The sequence below is a fragment of the Lissotriton helveticus genome, chromosome 9 (genome assembly GCF_964261635.1).
Source record: "Lissotriton helveticus chromosome 9, aLisHel1.1, whole genome shotgun sequence".
Lineage (NCBI taxonomy): Eukaryota > Metazoa > Chordata > Amphibia > Caudata > Salamandridae > Lissotriton > Lissotriton helveticus.
The window spans coordinates 287,492,587-287,517,654 of NC_136070.1; the positions used below are offsets into that span (position 1 = coordinate 287,492,587).

General features: G+C 43.9%; 1 protein-coding gene across 1 annotated transcript in view; it reads right to left on the minus strand.

Moving 5' to 3' along the window:
• The window catches only part of LOC144781259 (phospholipase B1, membrane-associated-like), a 211,649-nt gene extending 187,063 nt beyond the window's left edge, over positions 1-24,586 (minus strand). Inside the window, exon 1 of the mRNA XM_078660002.1 lies at positions 24,402-24,586. Within this exon, the coding sequence (XP_078516128.1) occupies positions 24,402-24,462 (61 nt within the window). The 5' untranslated portion in view covers positions 24,463-24,586. The remainder of the gene's footprint in view (positions 1-24,401) is intronic.
• Positions 24,587-25,068: the final 482 nt, after the last annotated feature.

Consider the following 25,068-nt stretch of genomic DNA (forward strand, 5'->3'; position numbering starts at 1 on the left):
TGAGAGAGAGAGAGAGAGAGAGAGAGAGAGAGAGAGAGAGAGAGAGAGAAAGGTGTTTAAGTCAAAAAAGGTACATGTTTAAAAGTAAAGCCACAGTTGCATAGCATGGCACATCATCATCGCAGTCAATGCCCCTCGAATGGACATCAGGATTAGAAGACAGCTTCTCCCCAATAGCAGAAACGGACGTTAATGAGTACAGCAGATACTCTGTGGTTTGCCCTCTGGGCGTGTCTACCTGGTTCTTTAATTGTGAGTGAGTGACATGAGCAACAAAAGGCATTTGGTTCTTTTAATCCCTTTTTTGCCGGTGTCCATGATAGCATCAGAGCTCTATGGAAAAACCGCACAAAGAACAACAGGTGACCTTGTGGGACCAACGACGTGTCAAAGGACATTTTCCTTGCAGATGTTGCGCAGCATGTGCTTTTACAACACAGAGTAAATTCATTGATCTTGATCTTCCCACCCCTTGGGAAAAAAGGGTCATACTAACTGTAATAGCTGCAATGTTATATACACTATCGAATGCCCATGTAACATGCGGTATATTGCAATGACGACGAGGAAAGTAAAAATCAGGATTAATGAACATAGGAGCACCATCAGGTGCAAGAAAGGTGCTACCAAATTAAATACACACTTTCTGGAAAAAGGACATACCGAAATGGACCTCAAATGTACCATAACAGAAAAAATAGATGACAATAGGGCAGCGGCTAAAAGATTATGTTCATGTGTACAAGCAGGGACTCACAAAACGGGTCTCAATGATGAAACACTAGAAATGGGGCAACAAACCTAAGCTGGTTCGTTACACAAATATGTGATCTGAACACGTTATAACCTGCTGAGGATGTGGTAATAATAACACAGTAACCACCTCCCTACATTCGCCAGTCCCTCATAGACATACCTGCAAGGCCTATCCACACCCTTTATAACAGGCCATTAGTCCCGACATGCACTTTTTCTGATCCAACATGAGCAGTAATAACGTTTTTTACTAAACCTATTCACACATCTTTTTTTAAAAAAGAACCCTGTTCCTTTTGAGTACCGTTATTTTAAACCATAATGATTATATCCACCCGACATTTGATATGTTGCCACATGTGAACATCACGAATGATCAATCTGTTCCTCCTCTCTTTTATAACTACTTTTTCCACCCACCCCGCTATGGGTCTGACAATGATAACACTGCGAGGAACGCGGGGACTACAATACCCATGGTACAATGGGCTCTACGTCATCCGACATGCATGCAATCCACCTGCACGCGGACCACACCACGCGGAAGGAACCCGCACCCGCGAAGATGTAAAGTTTAAAGAGCGGCGTCCTCTCTGCATTTCTCCACCTCGCCGGGAGGCCGAGGGCGAATGCAGGCAAATGGCTGGGGTAATTCCTTGATGAAGTAAGGGATGAGACGGGAGGCTGCCGATGGGAGTAGATAGTACCCTGTGATTCTAATAGGTTTTGTCTTAAGCACGATCACCCGATCGCTAACTCTCCCTTTCTTTTTACCTTTTCTTTTTACCTCCCTCCCTCCCACATGCAGTGTGTGACTAAAGGGCACCACCCCTCACTCTTGAGTTGTGTACACCCATCAGTTGTGGGTGAGTATCAGTATATGGAACTATGCTATGCATTTTGGAAAACTGGAGGACAAAATATGTTTATGCATATAGTTTTAACACATTTTAACCAGTGTGGTGTCTGTCTTTAAATGTGGGGTCTAAGTATGTGTCATATGTTGTATGTCGCAAATCATGCATGATGTAAAAGGGTAGAACCAAGTGACCTATCACATAGAAGGGCCGTTATTTTACAGGCGTCTAGATTTATCACCACATATAAGTGCCGATTAAGATGGCGGACGGACCTGAGTCCGTCTGCCACCATAGAGTAGGAGGGACCGTCCGCAGGGGCTGCGGCGGTCCCTCCGTGCAGATTAGGATGTGACCGCCAGGGTGGCGGTCACATCCTCAATCTTTAACATTGCGGTGGGTGCAGCTTCAAGCTGCACCCGCCGCAATGTTAAAAATGCATACATTGCATTTGTATGCAGCAAGCGGCAGGCACCGCGCGGTGCCTGCCGATTACTGCATACAAATGCAGGGGGGTACCATAGGTACCCCCCATGTGCACACCCCACCCCTCCTTCACCCAGGGGGCCCGCAACGGGCCCCCGCAGTGAAGCTACGTATGCTTTTCCATGGCGGAAAACCCGCCGTGGAAAAGCATTTCTTTTCGGGCATCCTAATTTAGCTGACGGTGTCTAAGAGACACCGTCACCATATTAGTGCTTTTCCACCGCGGTTGTAACCCAAACGCGGCGGAAAAGCTGCGGACGGAAACCAGGACCCACCAGCAATCCTAATGTGGCGGTGGGTCTTTGGTGGGTCCGCAGAGGATTTTCCGCATCCTCCGGGCCGGCGGTGGCTTCCGTCTGCCCTGAGGATGCGGAAAATCCTCCATCATAATCGGCCCCATAGTGTGGGTGATGTAAGGTTTGCTAATGGAGGACCACTAGATACTCCAGTGTTTTAGCAACAAAGGCGCACAAGGAATTCAAGCATAGACCTTCAGTCAAGGCTGATGCAGTGAACACGCATGCAGTGGGATATGCATGCATTTTCTTTAACACAATGTGGTTTATACATTCACCGAGTACCCTGATGTAAACATTTTCCATACAAACATATATCATGTTTTTTTTTCTTACAGGTGAGACAAGAGAAATTGAAACACAGGACGGGCAAGTATTAACATCGCCCAACTAATTTGTGCACTCAACTATCCAGGGACGTGTTTACTTTGATACCCTGATAAAAGCCCAGGACCGTGTTAGGCCGTAGTGTAGGGCTGAAACTTGTTGGTCAACAAAACATGGGTCATAGGACGATAATAGTCCAGATTACCCATTTCCTATTTTTAGCTTTCCCCACCATCTCCACAAATAAAGGGATAACTTGGAGAAGGTGAAGGATTTTTAATCTCTAGTTAAGCCCCCTGGTCACCCTTTATTCCTAAGTGCTCCCTGAAATATGGTCGAGCCCACCCTGACCTTTAGGAGTCAGGGTGAACCCGATGATGAAGCATGACACTAATAGAGTGTGTGAGGGTTATATATAAAAAGGGAATTTTTCCTTCCCCTCACCAGCCATGCGGAGCTAGTTTTCCCACTAAGGGTTAACAGAAAACCATCCTATCCGTGCCTACTCCATGTTTGTAGTTTCATGGTAGCATCTATACACCATGCCAGTAAACAACTCTAAACAGGGCCTCAATAGAAGTGTATCTTTACTGCAATTTCTTGTAGAGTTATTTAAAGAGGTGGGTCTTCAACTCTTTTCCAAATTAGGAGCATCCTAGGAGTGATCTTGATGGGTGCATGGATGTTGTTCCACATCCTGGGCGCATAGATGGAAAAGGCCTACAGACTTATTTTTCTTTTTTACACCTAATCTCCAGTCTGATTGTGTCCCGGCTAAAGGTGTGTCGAAAACCGCCAGAGCTGGTGAGCTTGTCTACAAGATAAGCCCGGGTGTTGGTCATGATGGCTTTGTAAAAGATGCTGCTGATTTTGAAGATGGTGCGGGCTGGCAACGAGAGCCAATAGAGTTCCACTACAATAAGGGTGATGTGATTATATTTCTTTAGGCCTTGGACAAGCTGTGCTCCAGGATGTAAGATGCCCTTACCCTAGGGCCTATGTGGAGTCTGCGAGGCCATAGATAGAGTTTTACCAACACCCAGCTGCTAAAGTAAGAAGGCTTCAATAGTCGCATTCTGCAAGAAATGATTTCACTTACTTTAGAGAAAAGAACTGTTCGGGTGCCTTGTGGGATTCTTGGGTCATGGACAGCAATCCCATTTAAAAGCATCCCCTGCCTGCAATCAAACGGGAAAATGTCCGAGTGGCAAAATGGCCCTGCCCTGAGGGAGGTTTACATGATTCCCCTTGACACCTGAGAGAACGAACCACTCATTCTCCAGCAGTAAGTCTCCTATCAAATTACCCACGAGCTTGCTCCTCTCTGCAATCCTTTTCTACCACCTGCTGTCCTGATCATTCACCTGCCATGCTCATTCCATTGTCCAAACCCTCCATGATTTATTTTATTTAAACAACTTGTAAAAGTGCACAAATACTCGTAGGTACCATGTAGCTGGAACAGATAATATTAAGCTTTGGGTGGCAGTGTTCATCCGAGTATGAAGATATCTCAGTTTTTATGATGATCGAAAAAATGAATGAATTGTCTACAATATTGGGGAAATGGTGGAGCTGACCTCCGCATGGTGAGTACACACTTGTGCACTGCAGACACAACTTTTGTTTAAAAGCTTTGTAAAGCAGTCCTCAATGTTGCTTTATAATTTTGTATAATCATTTTGTATAGTACGAAAACGTACGGTTGCTGTGGTAAAACGTGCGCTGGGAACCGTGTTGCTGACCCGTGGGATTGCTACCTAACGGACCCTCTCTTCCCCGGATTCCTGCTACTTCTCGCTGCCCCCGCTACGTGTGCGCCACTCGTGTGGAGTATCTGGATAATTGACTGCCGGCGGAGGAGGAAAGTGACTTGGGACTCTAGCGGGACTGCGAGGACCAGCGGGCAGTGCGTTGCTCAATCTGCCACAGCTGGTCCTCTTCCCACCCCCGCCTCCTCCTATTAAACCGTCTTTACCCACGCGCACACGGGACGCGCGCGGGCGTACGCCGGGGCAAAGGGGGGCCGTCTGAGGCCGTCCGAGGTCGGCTGAGGTTGGGTTGGGCCACCTCCTTTGTCCTGTTGTTCCTGTCTTTCTTTATTTTTCTTGGGAGGTATAGTTGTATTGTTGTTCATCTTGGGCTCCCTTTATAAACTGTTGGCCTCTTTTGTCATCTTGAATCATGCCTTACGTTCGGGAAAAGAAAGATCAGTGCAGTTGCAGACTTCTAGCGGGGTGGTAACTGGTCCCCTGGACGCCTTTTTAATCAAGGTGACCGGTATTTTGGAAAAGGAGATAGCCTTTGCCGAGAAACGGCTATCCCTAGATCTTATTACGGGGAAACGCTCCTCTATAGGTCGCATTGCATCAGTGGTTAGCCCCCACGCATCCACTATGATTCCTAATCAGATTCTGGACCCTGTGTTGGTAGATGTTCACCCCGCGGTTGAGGGATCGTTTTTGAACTCACCTGATGAGGGCTCTCAGTCTAGTGTCTCTATTGGCAGTGGGGGTAGGGAAAGTGTGTTAAATGCTAGTCCAGTTCAACTTGATTATATTAATGGAGAGTCCCAAAGGAATATTCCCTGCAAGAGGGAGAGAAGGAAGGGCCTTCAGATGGGGGGTACTTCTAAAATGCTCAAAATAAATAGTATACCCCAGCCCATCCTTGCCCTAGAAACAATTACCTGTCCCCAGCCCCCACTGGTCACAAGTAGTTCTCCTCCTCCCCTTTAAGTACCATTTAGGAATTTAGTTACTAGCCCTGCGTGTAATAGTAAAGATGATGGCCTTTTAAGTAAAATGGAATTATTAGTAAAAACACTTATGCTACCCTTATTAGAACGAACTAGACTTATGAACTCGAAACTGGATTTACTGGAGAATCATATTAACGCTAATACTGGCATATTAAATAAGCTAGTAAATGCTCAAGTTACACCTTCTATTCCATCTAGCATACTGAAACCCCCGGGAGCTGTTGTTACAACTAAGCAGCCACTTCAGGCTTCTGCCAAACAAACTAATACTCGGCCTGTCATAAATAATCCTGTAAGGGTAACCTCTAGGGGTGGGAGCTTGAAAGATGACACAATACTTAACATTAAGTCTGCCACTGTTGCCCAAGCTTTGAACCCTGTGAAGGGTAGTTCCAAATCGACCCCTCTGACTAAGCCAAGCATTAGAGCATCGGGGAGTCAAGACAAAAATTCCATCGCCTTAGCTCAGAAGGTTAATTAACAGGGCCCTCCTTGCACCGACTTACCTCCGGAGGCTACTCCTTACACGATTGTCCTAACAGGTGTCTCAACCATTAGGTAAGACATACCAGAATCCTATGGGGATCTTAAAAATAAAGTTGTTTTCTGGTTAAACAAAAATAGGCTCCTTCCACCCTTTTCTGCCACGGAGATATTGAGTGTCAGAAGAGTAAACTGGGTGGGACACAGCCCGAAGGACCTGGATGGGGATTGTATTATAGTAAATTTCAGGGATCCTTGGGTGGTAGACTTCATACGTAGGGAAGCTAGATTTGGGAGGATGGGTGACGTGCAGTCATTGGGTCTCAGCTATTTTTATCCCAAAAGAAATAATGTGCCCTTTGCTAACCCCCTATTGCCTAGAAGAACTTATGGGAGATTCCCAGCAGACAGGACCACATACACCCCATTCATTCCCCAATTGTTTAACAGCTTTGAACCACTCTCTGGTCTGGAGGGCATTGACTGACTCCGCCCGGTATTTGGCGGAGAGAGACATTCCGGCAACTTTGTAAATGGGGATGTTGGATTATACAGTATGGCTTGTTTAGCCAGTCAGGAGGGGGGGCGTCAGAAGATGGACGAGGTTGCTGGGAGCGTTATAGATGGTAACTCCCTGGTTGGTTTTCCGCCTACTGAGGGTGGGGACCTAGGCCGAGAGTTGAGGGTTTTGAATCGAGATGCTCCTTCCATTCAGGATATGGTACTCAAAATAGCTTCATGGAGCATTGCAGGGCTAAAGGGGCGAATAGGCTCGGATGACTGGGCAGATTTCGTAGATACTTTTGATATCTTATTATTTCAAGAGAGCTGGGCTCCCGAACCAATCTTTCGGGCAGGCTTTCTTAATTTTTATAAACCAGCAATCCAGGGTACCAAGGGTAGAGCGTCAGGGGGCCTAGTAATTTGGGTTAGGCAGTCCATCAGTTACAGACCGATAGAAATTTTAGTGAATAATCCCGATATTTTGGGGATTAAATTATGTAGGGAAAATCACCAGGATATTATTGTTATCAATATATATGCTCGAGGCCTTCCCGGCGGGCGATGCCCGGCTATTATAGATGAGTTGGACTTCTACCTTGAATTGATTGGGAGAGATAATCTAATACTTATAGTGGGGGATCTAAACTGCACCTTTGAACCCCTGATGAGTGAGGGCGAGGACTTGTGGTCGGAGGAAGATGCTGTGTGGTATATCTCGAATTTGACACTGAACTATATTAAAAAGGGTACAGAGGCTGCCTTGCACTGGTTAGGGCTGTGCTTAGAGTGGGGATTGAGAGCGGCCAATGGTCGAATGATTTCTGATAAAGCTGGTCATCCTACTTTTGACAATGGGGTTAGTAAAAGCAGAATTGACTACATTTTGGTTAAAATGGAATATTGGTCTCTCCTGGGAGACATGGTAGTCGTGGCTCGTCCTGAGAGTGACCATAACCCGTTGTCTTTAAGTTTGAAGCTTTCTGGTGGCTCTGGCAGGTCTCCTGTAGCTACGTGCATTACTGCAGAGGCTGTTTTAACCAATGATAGAAGGAGGGTCAGATGGTGCAGGGTCGTGGCGGATCCCGCCTTGTTAGATGGTATAACTTTGGAAGTTTCATCTACCTTGAGTGCCATATATGATCTATCTTCTAATATGGAAGCAGTCCACCAGATCAGTGACCTACATGAGCAGTGTTTCAACAAGTTGAAGGCCCTCCTTACCCTACCTCCAACGCATGGGAAAGAGAAAGTAATTGGCACTAGCAAGAAATGGTATAATAAAAAATGCAGGGAGGCGCATAGTGGGCTCATAAAAGCTATTAAATCTAGGGTAACCCTTGATATTAAACTGGCACGGCAAAAGTACAGGAAGGTTCAGTGGGAGGCAAGGAGAGAGTGGGACGAGTGTTATTGGTCTGACCTCTATGAGGCCTGCCTATCCTCTAACCAGATTAAGTTTTGGGAAGTTGTGAAATGGGGCAGAAACCCTGACTCGCAGACCCCAGTAAATTATGTTTCTGCGGAAGCATGGGTGGACTTTTTTTCGTCCCAGTTTAAAGACCCAGAGTATGAACCCCTCGATGCCCCGGTGACTTGGGCACTATTGCCTCCTTCTCCCCGTCATTCTTTGGTGTTTATGAATCATGACACTGAGTCTGCTCTCCGTTTGGTTAAAGCAGGGAAAGCTCCTGGGATGGACTGTATCCCGGCAGACTTATTTAAAACTGACCCCCAACTCTGGGTTCCTTATATTACACAGATTGCTAATGCTATTGCCAAGGGGGCAAGGATCCCAGAGTCTTGGAAAGGTGCGGAATTCCGTCCTATCTTTAAAAAAGGGGATCGATCGGTCCCTGGAAATTATCGCCCTATTAGTCTCATAGATTCCCTGCAGAAAATTGTCGCTAGGATGGTCCTTGCCAAAGTCCAAGGGTGGATGGAGATGGAGAGCATTCTCTCACCGCTGCAGGCTGGCTTTAGATCAGGCACCAGCACCATCGACCAGGTCTTCAGATTCACCCTGATATACTGGAAGGTGGTACTATTGGGCGGAGGGTCCATCTACGCTGCTTTTGTGGACCTTAAGTCCACCTTCGACCTTGTGCCTAGGGCAACATTTTGGGCTGTCCTGGGTAAGCTAGGACTGCCGCCCGAACTCCTCGAACTCATGGTAAGATTGCACGAGGGCAATTTTGCTAAGGTGAGGTGGGGGAGACAGGGGCAGGTGACGGACAGCTTTCCCGTAACGAGGGGTGTCCGCCAGGGGTGCGTTTTGGCACCTACCCTTTTCCTATTATGTATTAACCAGGTGGTGACGTTTTTTGCTGACACCCCCACTGATGCACCCACATTGGGCGGGACTTAGTTCCCATTGCTCATCTTTGCAGATGATACAATAATCCTCTTCAAGACACGTAGTGGTCTTCAAAGGGCGATTAACAGATTTGAGGATTTTTGTAAATTAAATGATCTGCAAATAAATGTGAGCAAGACAAAATTTATGGTTTTAACTAAAAATCGCCCATTAAAAGCCATATTAGCATGAATGGAGTCGGCCTTGAACAGGTGGATGTCATGACCTATCTTGGAGTGACCCTTGACTATCGCCTACGCTGGAAGCCCCAGGTTGATGTTCTCCACTTAAGATTTGTACGCCTCACGGGATGCCTAATCCAGGAGCAAAGAATGTCTTTAACCAAAAGGCTATCACCTACACTAAAAATTTATGAAGCAAAAATTAGTTCTGCAATCTTGTATGGGGCTGACCTGTGGGGTTTTATGGACCTAACTCCCATGTTAAGAGTCCAAAACAAATTCCTGCGCAAACTGGTAGGATTACCCCAATCCACACCAATTAAACCACTTTTGTTGGATATGGGTTGTAAGCCGATAAATGAGATGGCACGGTACCGGCTGGTAGCATTGTGGAGACGGATTTGGACATCACCGGATCTAAGCCTCTTTGCTAATGAACTCGCGGAAGTGAGATCAATCTTGGGTTCTGGTAATATTCCATGGCTCCGGTGGGTGAAATTAATTTTGGAAAGTATGGGACTTAGCCAATTGTGGGCTAACCCGGGGTCTACTGCTTTCCCCCCTAAACAAGAATTAAAAATGCTCTATTGGGCATCTGTTAGATACCAATCTGTCGTCCTGTCAGATGCTGCCACCCTAACGGGTAGATTCTTGGTGCAGAAATTGGATCCCCTACTGGAGAACTATTGGGATGTTATTACCAGGAGCCTGGACAAAAAATTATACCACCAGTTTAGAGTTGGGTCTTTGCCAGTAAGGTCTTTTTCCAAGAAATGGCATGGCCATTCAACTGAGTATTGCCCCTGGTGTAGTGATTAAAAAGAGAGTGTGGGTCATTTTCTCTTTGCTTGTCCTGCCTATTCAGCCCCAAGGAATAAATGGATTAGGCCCATTTGTCGTCAGATGAATATTGGAGGGAGTGCAGACGCATTGTGGGCTCTAAGAACAAATACCTTAGCGATTGTGGTTATAGGTGTAGCAAAGTACCTAGGGTGGGCTTGGGTTATTAGAGCTAGACACCTTCATGTATCTTGATTATCAATTTTAATCATGGGTATTTTCCTATACTGCGTCTTTAAAATTACTGTTTAATCTTTTTCTTAAAATGAGGAATTGTTTTGGAAGAAATATGGTGTTTTTTTAATTATATGTATGTATGATTTGGTTTTATTCTTTTTATGTAGATTGTCTTTTATGATGTAAAAAATCGAAATAAAGACGTATGAAACTGAAACTGAACTTGTAAAAGTGCACAAATACTCGTAGGTACCATGTAGCGGGAACAGATAATATTAAGCTTTGGGTGGCAGTGTTCATCCGAGTATGAAGATATCTCAATTTTTATAGACCAGACCCTGGTGCCAATGATCGAAAAAGTGAATGAATTGTCTACAATATTGGGGAAATGGTGAAGCTGACCTCCGCATGGTGAGTACACACGTGTGCACTGCAGACACCACTTTTGTTTAAAAGCTTTGTAAAGCAGTCCTCAATGTTGCTTTATAATTTTGTATAATCATTTTGTATAGTACGAAAATATGACAAAACACAACCTAATTTTGGAAGAAAATGGTAATGTTGCATGCAAGTTTGAACATTTGGATCTTATAATTCCGGTGACAGTAAGGTAGTATTCGAAATGAAAGATATTCATCTGAAGATTTACTTTTCCATTTGCTTCATTGACAGAAATGGTTGATTTTAAAAAGTGAGAATCTGAGTGAAATTAAAGTCTGTTTTCACAAGCTGCTTCAGTTGGCAGAAAGTTCTAATAACTGATCAATACTTGGCCACTTCTGATCGACCGTAGTGTTGGCAGCTACTGTTTCTGTATCCTGCTAGAGGCTGCTGCCAGATGATCAACCCCAGGGCTAATAACTAATAATAGGCATATCACTCCAATATATAGCGTAGTGTTCGAATTAGTGCAGAGCATTTTACGAGAAAACTGTGCTAAGTGAAATGGAAACTCCATCCTGTGTTTATTCTCTTGGCCAAATCCACCCTCTTAATTTTGTGTTAGTTAATGTAGCATTTCGTTTGCCTTCGCACCAGCACAGTGATGCCAAGCACGTTTTCGCTCTTTGTTCAAAGAAACTCAGATCCTGAAAATGTGATAGGCTGGAAAAATCAGGACACCCACCCCACTGCAAGAGTCCACCTCTTACTCTATTTAGCTGGGACCTTTGCGACAGTTCAAAGCGTGGATGGTGGCCATAGTCCAGCCACGTGGGCACAGAGGCATGGGCCAAAGATTAAAGCTCATGAATCTTCAATGTGGATATTTGCCAGATTATCTGCGGATAGACACGACTCCACAGAGCGGAATATACTTTCTGGGTAATATTGTTGTTATTATATGTGATGAATTGCAATGCATTTGTGTCACAGCTTGGTGGCTTCCGGTGTGCACTCCGAGGGATGGCAGGGGGTGTAACATGTTTTGCAAATGACCTTACCCAGTGCTTGAAATGGCTGGACACTTACTGGCCTACTTTTGCCTATTTTGAGTACTATGACGTCTTCTTCCCAATAGAACGTACATGTACACATTGCACACGTATGGTGGAGGTTCAGAGAGTCAGCTCATAACTATGGGTGTCCTGTCCCCTGCCTCATCTGCTCGCAGCTGCTGTGCCTCAGCGAGCTGGGATCCGAAGCACTCCCGACAGGCAACTGTCTCCCTGAAACTTTGAAGTGCGTCATTTAGTGATCGCCACCCATCCAAAACCACACACGCATGTTTGACCGGAGTCTCCAACAAGACAGGAAAAAACAAGGGCAGCCATAAGGAATCAAGACCAGATTTGCTCAGTGAGAGGCTATTTCGGAAAAACTTTTAAGAACGTGAAACAGTTCTCTTCCTTTCTGTCCTATGAAACATTCTACCCACACATATCAGCCACAACACCTGGTTAGCTTATAATAACATGGTCAGCGACTGGCTGCCGCCCCCCCCCAACTTACCACACCAAACCCCGGATACAGGATCATGAAACATGTTTAACTTTTGGAAGGCGGGGGGTCGCGAAACCCCCCGGACGTATTTATTAAGATATAAGATCATAAAATTTTTAATTGCATGGTAAACGTTTTATACAAAAATCAGCAGGACATTAGATACAATATTGTCAACAAATTTGAGAGCCTAACCTTAACAGAGACTCTAATACAGATTGTTTCCTAACCGAATCTAACATCCTCATCTAGATTTTTGTATACTACATTTCTGGCCATATGGCAAGGTCGCTAACCGGTGTCAGGTCCTACGAGCTGCGCCTTACCTAGAGATGTGCGCATGCGCAGCCGGGCCCGGTAATTACCCGTTCCATGCCGTGAACTCCATTTACCCACTAAAGGAGGGCCCTTACTCTGCGCCATCCGGTGACGTCATAAGTATGCGCGCGCGGGGTGGCTACCAGCCTAAGGAAAGCGTGACTACTCCAACCCGCGCCCCTTTGAAGCACCAGTTACCTTGCCCCTGAAGTTCTAGGAGGGGCCAATGGCTCCTCCCCCTGGGCGGGAACCTCCATGGGATGATGCCCGCCCCCTCAGACCTTAAAATTAGCTGCTCACCGGTCATGACCTTACCGCATGCCCCAAACCTAATAAATACGACGACCTATGGGAAAAAATTCTAATGGACAACTACTCTTAGCTAAATCACATCACGCATTAACGTATAGCTACAAAGGGAAAAAGGCCTAAACACAATCGGAACAACAAAACATATTTCAGCACATTTCCGTAAAAGGGGAAAATTCCTAAAAGAGAGCATCATCAGCAAAATATACAAACCACATACAGTTCGCTTATGCCTGGAAAATTGAAAACAATAACCTAGCAAATTTACACCTAAACCAAACTAGTACAGCATCGACCATTTTTTGTTCCAGGGATGGTGGGGGGGAAACAAGAAGCCCCGAGCGCGGGGCACGACACGCTGTGGGGGAGCGTCCAGGGAACAAGAGGGTCTCCTGGGCGCTCCCTGCTTCTTTATCCATAAGGGGCCCGGGGGGGGGGGGGTTGCTACGCCCCCCCACCCGGCCCCTCCTGCGGCCCGCCCCCCTGACCCGGAAGTCCTACAATGACATCCGGGCCAGGGAGGGCGCCACCCAATCGGTGGTGAGGTGCGCCCGGAAGGGCACGCCCCACCACCGAGAGGCACGGAGGGGGAGGCGGTCGCCGCGCCGCCATGCGGGCGGGGGGGCCAAGAGCCCCCCCTTTTCAGGACTGTCGCTCACATGTGTATTTCCCCTGCCCATAACCTTTCATTTATAAATGGGATAATGCACCATATCTGCACCTTTTAAGTTTGTTGCATGCTGCAGAAGAGTTTGGGGTCTATATACAGGTGCGTGACCGCGGGCAGAGTGCCTTTATAAATGCACAGACTTGAAGGAGAGGTGCCTTACTTACCTTATAATTTCCCCAGACAGGAATACTTTATCCTACCAATATAGAGGGCTCTTCTGGCCCATAGGTGTCCTTTCCACGTGTGCTCCTGCCTTTGCAGGCTGTGCCTGTCATCGTGGAAGAGAATGGGCCCAATGTGCTGCAGCTGAGTGGGCTGGTGTGTACATTTCCTCCCTCTCAGTGTGTGCAGTAAGTACAGCATGGAGAATGGCCACCATGCATGGATAAACACCGTTCATGCATCTCAGTGTGTGTAAGGTAGCACAGGGGTGGTCTTGTATTTGTGATCACCACCGCTCCTGTCAGATAGCAATTCATCACAAGAGACTAATTATATTATTTTCTTATTACAGATGTGTTCTGTCAGAACATGATTTAGTAAGATAGTAACATAACAGTAGGAATAAAAATTCTTAGCCGATTTGAGTATATGAATGAATGATAGGTTTTGTAATATGGACAGCTACTTCTAGGAGTGGCTGCATCAAAACACCTTCATACTAAGTGCAACCACATCACAATCTAAAGAGCCAAGTCTTAGGAGACTTTCAGTAGGCCAATTCATCTTCTAAGCCACATACATTTAGCAAGAGGCAGATCTAGGCTTTTGCCACTAAATAGGAAAAGGGAGCGCCCTCTTTTTTAGTACGTTTTATCTTGGGAATCACAACAAGTAAACTATGTGCCAGATGGATAAAAAAAATTGCATTTCTTAACCATCCGAATCGCAATTCCGGCCCACTAAAAAATGCAAACCAGCCCTTTCATATGTACAGAGGCTAAAAGTCGGTCACCATGTGCGATTTCTACCTGGTAGAAATCGCAACTTGCAATCGCGATTTAGGAACACAAATAGAGATTACCTATTCGTGATTTCTTAATCACATGTAAAAAGCATTTCCTAAATGGGAATTTTGCATTTAGGAAATGATATTACCATCCACTCCAAGTCGATGGTAATCATGTGCAAAATTAAAAACTGTTTTTAAAAATGCATGTTTTAATGTGACATGAATTGCACATATGCCTCCAAGAGGGCCTTAAGCCCAGAACCACCCTTCAGTTTGGATTTCCTAAATTGCGATTGCTATTTAGGAAATGCAAACCATTTCCTATTTGGCCCATATGTGAGAATGCAACAGCATTTCCTATTTACGATTTACTAATAGCGATTCCTTTAGCGATTCCACCTGGAGTAACCGCTATTTGGAAATTGCAGATTTTGAACATACCATTTTGCATTTCCTAAATAGCGATTCTTGAGGAATCGCTATCTGAGAAATGCTAAATAAGAATTTCGTACTTCTGGCCCTTAATCTCTTGTGGGATGGCAGTATATAAATGTCTGTGTAAGGTATTGCAAACCTGAATCATAATAGGCACTGTGTGCAAATGCCAAGACCTTGAACAAAATTAATAGGCAGCAAATGCAGAGTAGTGAAATGCTAGGGAATATGATCATATTGAAACATTTTCAACAGCAAAAGTGCTGATGAATTTTTTACCATCTGCAAACAGTTAATAAGAAATGCAGGTAAACCTAAACGAGCATTTATGCATAATCTAATCTCAACGGAATCAAAGCATAGACCACTGATTTGCTCCAGTGTAGAAGAAGAAGGAGGAACAGGAATGTCTTTAAGGACCTGAGTATAGCAAAACATGTTCCCACCACTGCATTGATCTGAGGTTGAAGTGATGAATGGCAATCTAATTTGACTCCCACATCTCTAGCTACCGTGCCAGGGGTGGAGGAGGGGGCAAAGAATCTGGCCAACAGTTCTTCAGACCTCAAGGAAGTCAATGCCCAAAACAGCAGAATCTCAGCCAGAATTACATAATAAATTGGTGCCCTCTCCCCCTAATCCAAAACTGCTCTCAAAAGGGATTCAAAAGACTCCGGGGCGTCAGAGGATTTGTTTTCGAATGAGAGGAGCATCTGCCTATCATCTGTGTATGAGATCACCTTTACCATGAATGTCTCCATCATTGGTGCCAACCAGATCATACAGATGTTAAATAAAGTTGGGCTCATAAGAAAAGCCTGGTACACCCCAAGGCTAAGAGGCTAGGTGGCAAATGAGAAAGGTGGCATACTTACAGCCTGATATCTGTTTCCCAAAAAGGAATTAATCCATTTAAGCACCATACTCCCACTCCAAAGTCTCTTAGTCTCTGCAGGAAAATGGGGTGTGAGACAGTGTTAAATGTTGCTGAAATGCCTAATAATATCAGCAACACATTTTTTCCTTGATCTATTGTCAGCTTGATGGAATCACAACCTTGAGAAGGGCTGATTCCATGCTATGCCTAGGGCGAAAGCCTCAATGGAAAGGGTGTAACAGCCAGGATATTTACAAATGTTCTGTAAGTTTAATATTAATCAACTTTTCTAATATTTTAAAGGATGCCAGTAGGAGAGAGATAGGATGAAAATTGCCTGTGTCGGACCGATCTGCTGTTGGCTTTTTATTAAGTGGAATCACTTTGGCTTCCTTCTATCTGGTTGGAAGTTGTGCTGACCACAGGGAGGAACTGAAGAGCTGATTGAAAACAGTATTGATCACTTTACTTACAGTGGCTAGGATCGAAGATGGACAAGGATTTGATGGAGAACCTGATTGCAATCCATTATGGCATTTCGGATTCCTCTAGAGTAATGTCTTTAAAATGAAGGAGCTTCCCTCGAGCAAACTTGGGAGGGGCCATCGACAGCGCTGGAGAGTCAACGGGTACTCTGCGGTTAACTTCAATCTTTGAGATTTTCTCAATAAAAAATTCCAGCAACTTATTGCACAAATGAGAATAGGCAGAAATTGACTGATTTCAGGCCTTCAGATTTAGAAACATCTTGACTATTTAAACATTTTTGCATGGACTATTCACGGTGCCGGCAATTTTATCTTCCTAAAATGTGGCTTGGGTCTCTTTAATGGCCATGTGATATTTCCTTACAGCCTCCTTGAATCTGGCCTTATCCACCGGAAGGTATTCTTTTCTCTACACGCTATCAAGTTTTTTACAACCTTGTTTTTCTGCCATTAATGAGGACTTGCACTTTGCCACCCTGAACCTGTTTTATTAGTTTCCGAAGAATCGTATATTTTTCCCGTCCAGGAGACAGAGATCCCCTTGCTGGCCCTGTACCTGACTTTGCTAGGGAAGTGCTTACCTGCAGATCAATCAACTCTGGTGGAGATGGAATACACCCAAAGTGATACTCCTTTCAACATGAGTGATTATCATTACCATGTCCAGGCCATGGCACTATTATTAGATGGTAGAAGCTGATGAAATAAAGTAGGTGTATACATGCATTTTTACCTGTGCCTCAGATTAAGGAGTGGACATACTGATCCTCCCTGGTAAATCTATGTTTGTCTTCTCTGTCATGACTTACACTCCCTTTTCTCAAAATGTGAAATGCAGGTGTGTTGCATGATTGGTCGGTATGCAAGATGTCGAGGTGCTCCATGGTGGGATGTCCAACTGTTGGTGTGTCACCAGGAAGTTGAGTTGCCACAATAGACAGCTTAGTTACACCTTGACTAAGCATCTGAACTGTTCACCTCTATGGCTGTGCACTGCTCAACCTCCTTTCCCACCCTTCCCAAGTCATTGTAGCCTTTTTTATTGTGTGTATGGTCATAATTCCCACGGACCACTGCCTACTCTTAAAAAATGAAATATTAACGTTTCATTTTTCTTTTTATTTAATGTATCCCGTTTTTCTTTAAAGAAAACGGACTGCAAGTATTTTTTTATACGGAACGATGCCTCAGCGCGGTATCTAATGCTGAACATCTGCAAACTTTGGGGCAAATTTACAAGCCCTTAACGCCACCGGAGCGTCACTTTTTATGACGCTCAGGTGGAATAGTGGCATTCCCCATATTTAAAAGGTGGCACTAAGCCACTTAACATGGTTTAAAGCTGCATTGTAAATACACCCCTTTCTCCTGTAGTCCTCTGCTTCAAAGGGCCGTGCAATGGGTGTTGTACTGGGCGTTCCACCACAACACTTATTGCTTTTTGAGGCTGCCCCAGATTTACAAGGCTGGGGCAGTGCCAAAAACTAAGGCCAGGTATACCTGGTCTTAGAATGGCGATACGAGGAGAAACTATTAATTTCACCTTGTTTTTTGCTCTTTCTATGTGTGCTGCACTCTGCAGCATACAAAGGGGCATATTTACAGCAGAATGGAGAACCGTGGCGTTAAGCAAACATTGCTAACGCCACGCTTCTCCATTCTGAAATCACAGGGAAGTGTTGTGTTCACAAGAATGGGGCACACCCCTGCGTTTCCCCTAGTGCTGGCGCTGAGTTCAGCTGCCTAGCGCCAACGCAGGCATCCTTGCACTATAGTGCAACAGTGTCTGCGTTGGGGGGAAGATTGTTTATGTGCAGAAAGGGGCCCCTTCCTGCATATAAACAATCTTTAAATGCCGTTTTGTAACTTCTATGTGTGCTGCTTAATGCAGCACACATAGAAGTTGCAAAACAGCATTTTTTTTAACTGATTGTTTATGTGCAAGAAGGGGGACCTTCCTGCACATAAACAATCATAGACAATTTGCTGTTTCTATGTGTGCTGTACAAGGTGACACACATGGAAAAAGCGAAAAGGAGGAGAAATAAAGCATTTCTCATTGTTTTGCCTGTTTAAGACCACGTTTTCCCTGTCAATGGATGTTGCGGTGGAACACCCACCACAACACCCATTGCCCTCCCCTTTCACACTTAATACAGCGTGAAACGATGCCTTATTTACAAGGCAGCGTTAAGCCACATTAAGTGGCTTAATGCTGCCTTGTAAATAGGTGAGGCCCCTATCACCATCACAACGTCACTGACGTTGTGGTGGCGATAGGGGCTTGTAAATATGCCCCATAGTAAGAGTAAATTGCCCCTATTGATTGTTTATGTGCAGGAAGGTGTCCCTTCTTGCACATAAACAATCGCCCCTGCAGCACAGGTAGCCTTGCAACATGGCGGAAGGGTGTCTGCGCTGGCGCTAGGCAACTTTTTTAGCGCTAGCACTAGGGTAAACACATGGATGCGTTGTATTCTTGCTAATATGGCGCATCCCTGCATTTTAAAAATGCCAGAGTGCAGCATTGCCAAATTTGGCGTAACACCGCGCCCTTACATATTTTTGTAAATATACCCCTCTATGTTCAAGCGTTTCCATAAGATAGGAACATAGCCTCAGTATTTTCCAGCCGATCCTAAATTCTCTAACTGTAGCAGGTGAAATATGATTCGAATAAACGTAACATAGTTTTGGGCGCAGCGCCTTTCATTGATGTTCAGGACCATTCAAGGGTGTGTGTATTTGTACAGTGCTAAAACGCTCTTCATAGCATTAGCTTCAAATTCGTTATTTTGGGCGCTTTTTAAAATGCAAAGAACGTTGCCTCAGATTTCAAATTTCTACCAGCTTAAAGTTCCGTGAAGTCTAGTTTTCAAGGCTTCACATAGGTTATAGCTCTCTCCAGATTAGATTTTTAATGTAGCATTCAGGAGCAGATGGAATATTAAAACAACAGCTAAATATATTTGGATGCTAAGATTCTCTATTGTTTCAGTAATCCAAACTGGTTGTGTACTTGGGCTTGTGCTGTGGCATTGGAGTGACCAAGCAGTATCCTATAAAAACGGTTGATTGTTTCCGGTCCAGGGAAGACGTGGCTTGGCAGTTTGGGCTTGTCTGTTCCCATGAGGCACAGGGTCAGACTGATTTGCACATGGCCATGTCTGAACTGGGGTGGCGGAGCGAGCTAAAGAATGAAGATGGATTAAACTCCGATCAGTTGACTGGGGGTGAGTGCTTGCAATGTTCAGCACTCCGTCCATCATCCCCTTTGGCTTTGCTTCATTTTATTATTCATGTCATCTCCGGAATGTTGCCTCCCAGTTCTTTTAAGGAACTTAGGGGGAGATCTACAAGAAAGTGACACAGTGTGGCACCGCAAGCCCTTTGGCTGCACCACGCTGCAGCACTTTCAGAGCACAGGAATGCGACATATTTACAATGATATATTGCATTCCTGTGCGCTCCCCTGAGCTGGCGCACAAACAGCTGCCAAGCGCCGGTGCAGGCCCCCGTGCACCAAGGTGCAAGGATGCCTGCGGCATGGGGAGATTGTTTTTGTGCAGGAAGGGGCACCTTCTGCACAAAAACAATCACTAAAGGCATTTTCCTCTTTCAATGCGTGCTGTAAAATGCAGCACACATTGAAAGAGGAAAAAACGAGGAGAAATTAAAACATTTCTCCTCGATGCGCCTCGCTACGCCCCCCTAAGGGTGGCGTAGCATACTGATGCATTTCCAGGTTTACGAATCCTCGTAAATCTGGAAATGTGTCTTGTTCCATGGGTGTTGCGTGGGAACACCCACAGCAACACCCATGGAGCCCCCCCTTTCATGCAAAGTGCTGCGTGTAAAGGGGCCATATTTACAAGGACAGTAAAAGCCACGCAGAGCGGCTTTTCCTGTCCTTGTAAATATGGGGCAGGTAAATGCGCTGCCAGTGCGTCACAAAAAGTGACGTACTGGCAGCGGAAGGGACTGGTAAATCTGCCCCAAAATATTTATTCATAAGTCTCTGAAAATAAACTCAACTTAACCGAATCTGAGGTTTTTGCCCTTAATATGTATTGTGTCAAAGATCCCTTTTTTCACCAGGTCTAGCGTGGGATTCATCAAAGATTAAGGTATTAGATACTGGGTTCTCTGGCGCAATTAGAGACACTCTTACCGCAAACACCGTTGATTTACTGGAAAGAATCAGAGGCCATATTGAAAACTGGTCCTCCTGGGGCCAATAGGATACAATCAAAATGATGTTTTTACTCATTATAAATGTATTCCTTGTGATGTTTCCAATAAAAATTCCCAAACACATTTTTACACAAACTGATAGTTTTTTCTTCAAATGTTTATGGAATGGGAAAATCCCCAAGTTTCATTCTGTAGACTAACTTCCCAAGCATAATGGTATTGTTAACTTCCCTGATTTCATGCCGTATCATTAATAATTTAGTATTACACATATTCAAGGTCTCTCATTACCTCCCTCCTCTACAACTGACAAGTTATGGTCTGCTCTAGAACTCACATTGATTTTCCTATATACATATATGAACATACATTTTATGTCTTCACACACATTTTTGGATGCATCTACATCATTACATGCCTGTACTTTGCTAAAACCCTATGTGGTTTACAACTTACCTACCTTATGTCAATTCTGTAAAAGTTCTATCTGGTATGATAAACACATTACACAAAATGGACAGCCTTATTCTGGAGGGATCGGGCAGGTAACGGATTATGAATGGTCTCAGTGTTAGATCATAATGATTTTGTGGTTCCCTTCTCTGATCTTTCCCAAAACATTGATATACCTGTTTATCATTTTACCAGATTTACTTTCCTAAAGGGCATTTTTAATTTAGTTTTGCACGATGTATTACCTTCTACTTGGATTATTGAGTAAACAGGGACAAGTCTATATATATTATGCCAAAGCCTCTACTTTATGCAAGCTGTTTGGTTCTTTAGGATCTACAAGGTTGAAATTCATATTGAACACCTGTGCTGAACAGATTTGTGCTATACTTAGGCTATAGATATTTGGTACAAAACGTGGTCATAATTGCATTCTGTTGCTTGTGCGGCCAGCTTGACAAAGACCCCTGTTTTTTTATTATCCAACTTTGCCTTAGTCAGAAAGCAGACTTGCTGAAGCTGTGATAGTTGTGATGGTTCATATATACATGTGTTTTTTACTTCTCCCAAAGTGTTTGATTTCTGGCAAATAGTATGGTCCAAAGTTAATGTTGTCACTAGGGTTTTCTCACCTTTTTTCTTGCAAAATATATTTTTAGGGGGTGTAAATGTTATTTGGTCTCTGAAGACATTGCTTTCAAAAATGGTTGATCTGTTAATAGCTATTGTGTTACAGGTTATTACTTCTAATTTCAAAACAAAGGAAAATATTTCTGTTTGGTGGAATTTAATGTTTCATAATCATAATCATAGATTAGATGCAAATCATTTAAATTAATTTTAATTAGCGATTAATCGTGATCAGTTATGGTCACCAGTTACTATTTGTCTAAGATACTAATTTAACTTGTTTACACACTTTATATTTATTGTTTGCAATGCCTGCTTAAATTTCTCAAATGTTTTCTATGTAGATCATCTCGAACGTACTATTTACGATGTATTGTATGCAGAAACCTAGAAACCTTGCTTCAATGTTTTTATTTCCTTCCTTTTTCTTCTTTTCTGTCTCATCCTTCTCTTCTTTCCTCTCTATTAAACAAAAAAACCTACATATCTAATTTTTAGACATGATTGTGCTATTTTCTGCATAAAGTATGTATCTTTGTACTATTTCCTTCTTATAATTAGACTTCTTATTGTTATTGCTCAATTTCTTTATATGGCATTTTTCTGTATGTTTGTTCTAATAAAACTGTTAAACTTAAAAGAGGATTTTCCCTGAAATCTACCTTGATTTAATTCAAATAAAGAAGTCAGAAGCATAAAATCCTAGATGACAGTGGATAGAAGAAATGCAGCTGCTGACTTTTTACAAATAGACGTGTCTGCCACATCAATAGCCCTCCATCACGCCCTCCTTCTGAGACAAGAAGGACTTTGCACCAAAGAAACTATGCCAGATTGGGTGTCCTTCAATCTTTTTGACAGGTCTAGTGTCATCTTGCTGCTGCCTTTTACATCGCCTTATTTCAAACCGACACTGACACACCACAAGGCCCCATGATTTTTTCTTTCTTAACTTACCACAAGTAAGTGGAGATCTGACTCCAGGAACTAGGCCCACTTTCAACAACATCGACTGAAATAAGAAACTTCGAAGTGAGCATGGACTTCAACTTTTCCCTTGTCCCCAAAAGTTAATGAAATTACAAGAAGTGCTTTCAGCATAATGCAAATCTACCAATGATTCTTCCTATATCTATGATTTCCTCCATAGATCCAGGTCACTTTTACTCTTGCCATGTCTCATCTAGACTAGGCAAATGGATTGTATCTAGAGAACTTTATCTTACTACTCCGAAGATTGCAAAGAATCCAAAATGAGGCAGCAAGGCAACCACTGCACTTTTGCCACATCTCATCAGCCCTCCAAGCAATGCCATATGTTTAACATTCAAGACACTCTGCATTGCCTAAAGTGCCAGTCTTGGCAAGAGAACATTTTTCATTCAACAAATACTGGAAAGATACTCACAGAGCAAAGCCTTACACTCCAGACAGGCACCCTGGTGATAGTCACACACCTCGCAAGAAATGTATTCACTCAGATGATGAAGGGTCTCACTCACCAGCAGAAACAAAACATTTGCCAACAAGGAAAACATGGATGCCACAGAGCTGAGCATTAGCCCTACTCTAGAGCTGGAACTAAACCTCTTTCACAGATGGTAGGCAGACGCACATGCACAGCCATTCTCTCACTCTTATTCGCTACACTACACATATGTGCACATCTACAAGCTTGCACAGACACAGCATAAGCAGCCTCTAGCAAACCCGTACAACACCAAGACACTAACATAGGCCATCCCACCAAAACATCAGTGCCTTATAAGCTTACTCAATATCACACCACTACAAGGCAAGGTGCAGCAACATAAAAGATAAGTGCATCCCTTTTCTTCCTACACAACAAATAACTACCAGATGAGCTAATCTACACATCAACACCCTTGCAACCAAGCCAGAACCACTGGAATTGTGCGAGTGTGCGGCAAGGGCGTTTTTCTCATAATTATGGATTTGCTCCATGTGCCACATAACACATTTTCTGCTGCATAATATGCAGATTTTAACATAAAACATTTTTGTGTTTAGCTCAAACGGTTCAAAAGCTACCAAAAAAACACCAACACATGTTGTCATGCAGTGGAAAGCTCTGTGCAAGGCTGACTGGTCCCATTTATGTTGTTTATTGCTATATGTAGGCACTAAACAGGTACCAGTGAGGTGCAACCAATGCCTAAATAGTGTTAACATCCGTAAAAATTAAAACATAGCGAAAATATATATTCACAAAATGCACTGCAATATGCCGCATAATTTGCCTTTTCTTGCTGCTTAATTTGGTCAACACTATGGACCTGCACCGACCTAGTGCAGAGGTTTAAGACGCATATTACCGTCCGAAGTATCAGCACTATGAACAGGGGTGAGTAAAATGATGTGTTTTTCCTTGCATAATTCTCAAATGAAGGGTTTCATGTGTACGAAGCTTGAACAGTCGTTTGCTTGAAAATTGTACAGGAGGTATTATCCCCTTGCATATGATACCAGTTCAAATAACCATCCAGTTTCTAAGGGCATCATGCATTTGCAGCACACATTCACACACATACTCTGCCTATACATTTTCATCTCGAGCCAAGTCTCCTCAGTGAGAAAATTACGCAATCAGATTTAGCATAAAGAAAACTAAAATTCCATCCAAAACATAAAGCATAAAAACGGGGTATAACCAGGGTAACTTACACTTACAAAATAAATACTATGCAGAGCCCCTGCTATGAAGCTCCATATATAAATGCAACTAAAATACAATGTTAAAATAGAAAGGCAGTCACGGACTCGTCTTTGGACTCATTGGACCACATATAGGCCACTTTGTCACCTCTGCCCATAAACTTCCTAGTTCTCCCTCCCCATATAAAATCTTAAACTGATTTATCAAGTACGGAATGCCTGGCTCATCTAACAAACTGTGCGCTCGCACATCATTCGTAGGAGGTCATGGGTACCCCGAATTCCCAAAGGTACACATTCGAATACCCAAGATTTGAAGAGCTCTGGACAGGAGTCTATGACCTGCCGAGATGGTAAAAATGCTGCAGTTAATATTCATTCACAGTGATACATTTTCATTCAATTCCCGTCAAATAATGATTCTAAATTCTCTTACCACGGACGCCCGTCACCAAGAGACAGCAGCCGAAGGCCCACAAGAAGGAAGCGAACGTCATGGCTCACTGCGCAGAATCACCTCTGGACTCCAAAGACGCGCGCACTGAAGCCCTCATGTTATGAATGAGTATTTATCAACAACCAGTGGCGCGGGTCGATGCCAGCGTCACAAGTATCACCTCACCATTATCTCAGAGGGCCGTAAATACACGAACAGGCTCCTTAATGGTCTGATAGGCGCCAGATCGTGTTATCTAGCGCTTCAAGTCAAAGTTCGCCTGCTGGCAGGCGCCCCAGGGAGGGTTCTGAAGGCGGCCATGTTCACTGCAGGGCATGATACATGTTGCGTTTTACAGACAAAGGCTGTTTCCTCCTATTGATCCCCTGTTTGTGCCAACTCCGCGGATTCTTCTGGAAAAACAGGGTTGTAGAGATAGAACAATAAGGGAGAATGGATCCATTGACCTTGTTGGGGGCCATGCCGTGACACCGCTGCCAGGCAGGGAAGGCCGATAGCAGCTAACAGTTTTTAAAGAGCGTGGGAGCCAGCGTGAAAATGTCTGACATAAGGACATTTTCATCAAGGCTGAACTAAAAAGCTGATAATTCAGAAACATTAAAGCAAAACAGTAACCAAGTAATGAGTAAGTGGGAAAATATTATTG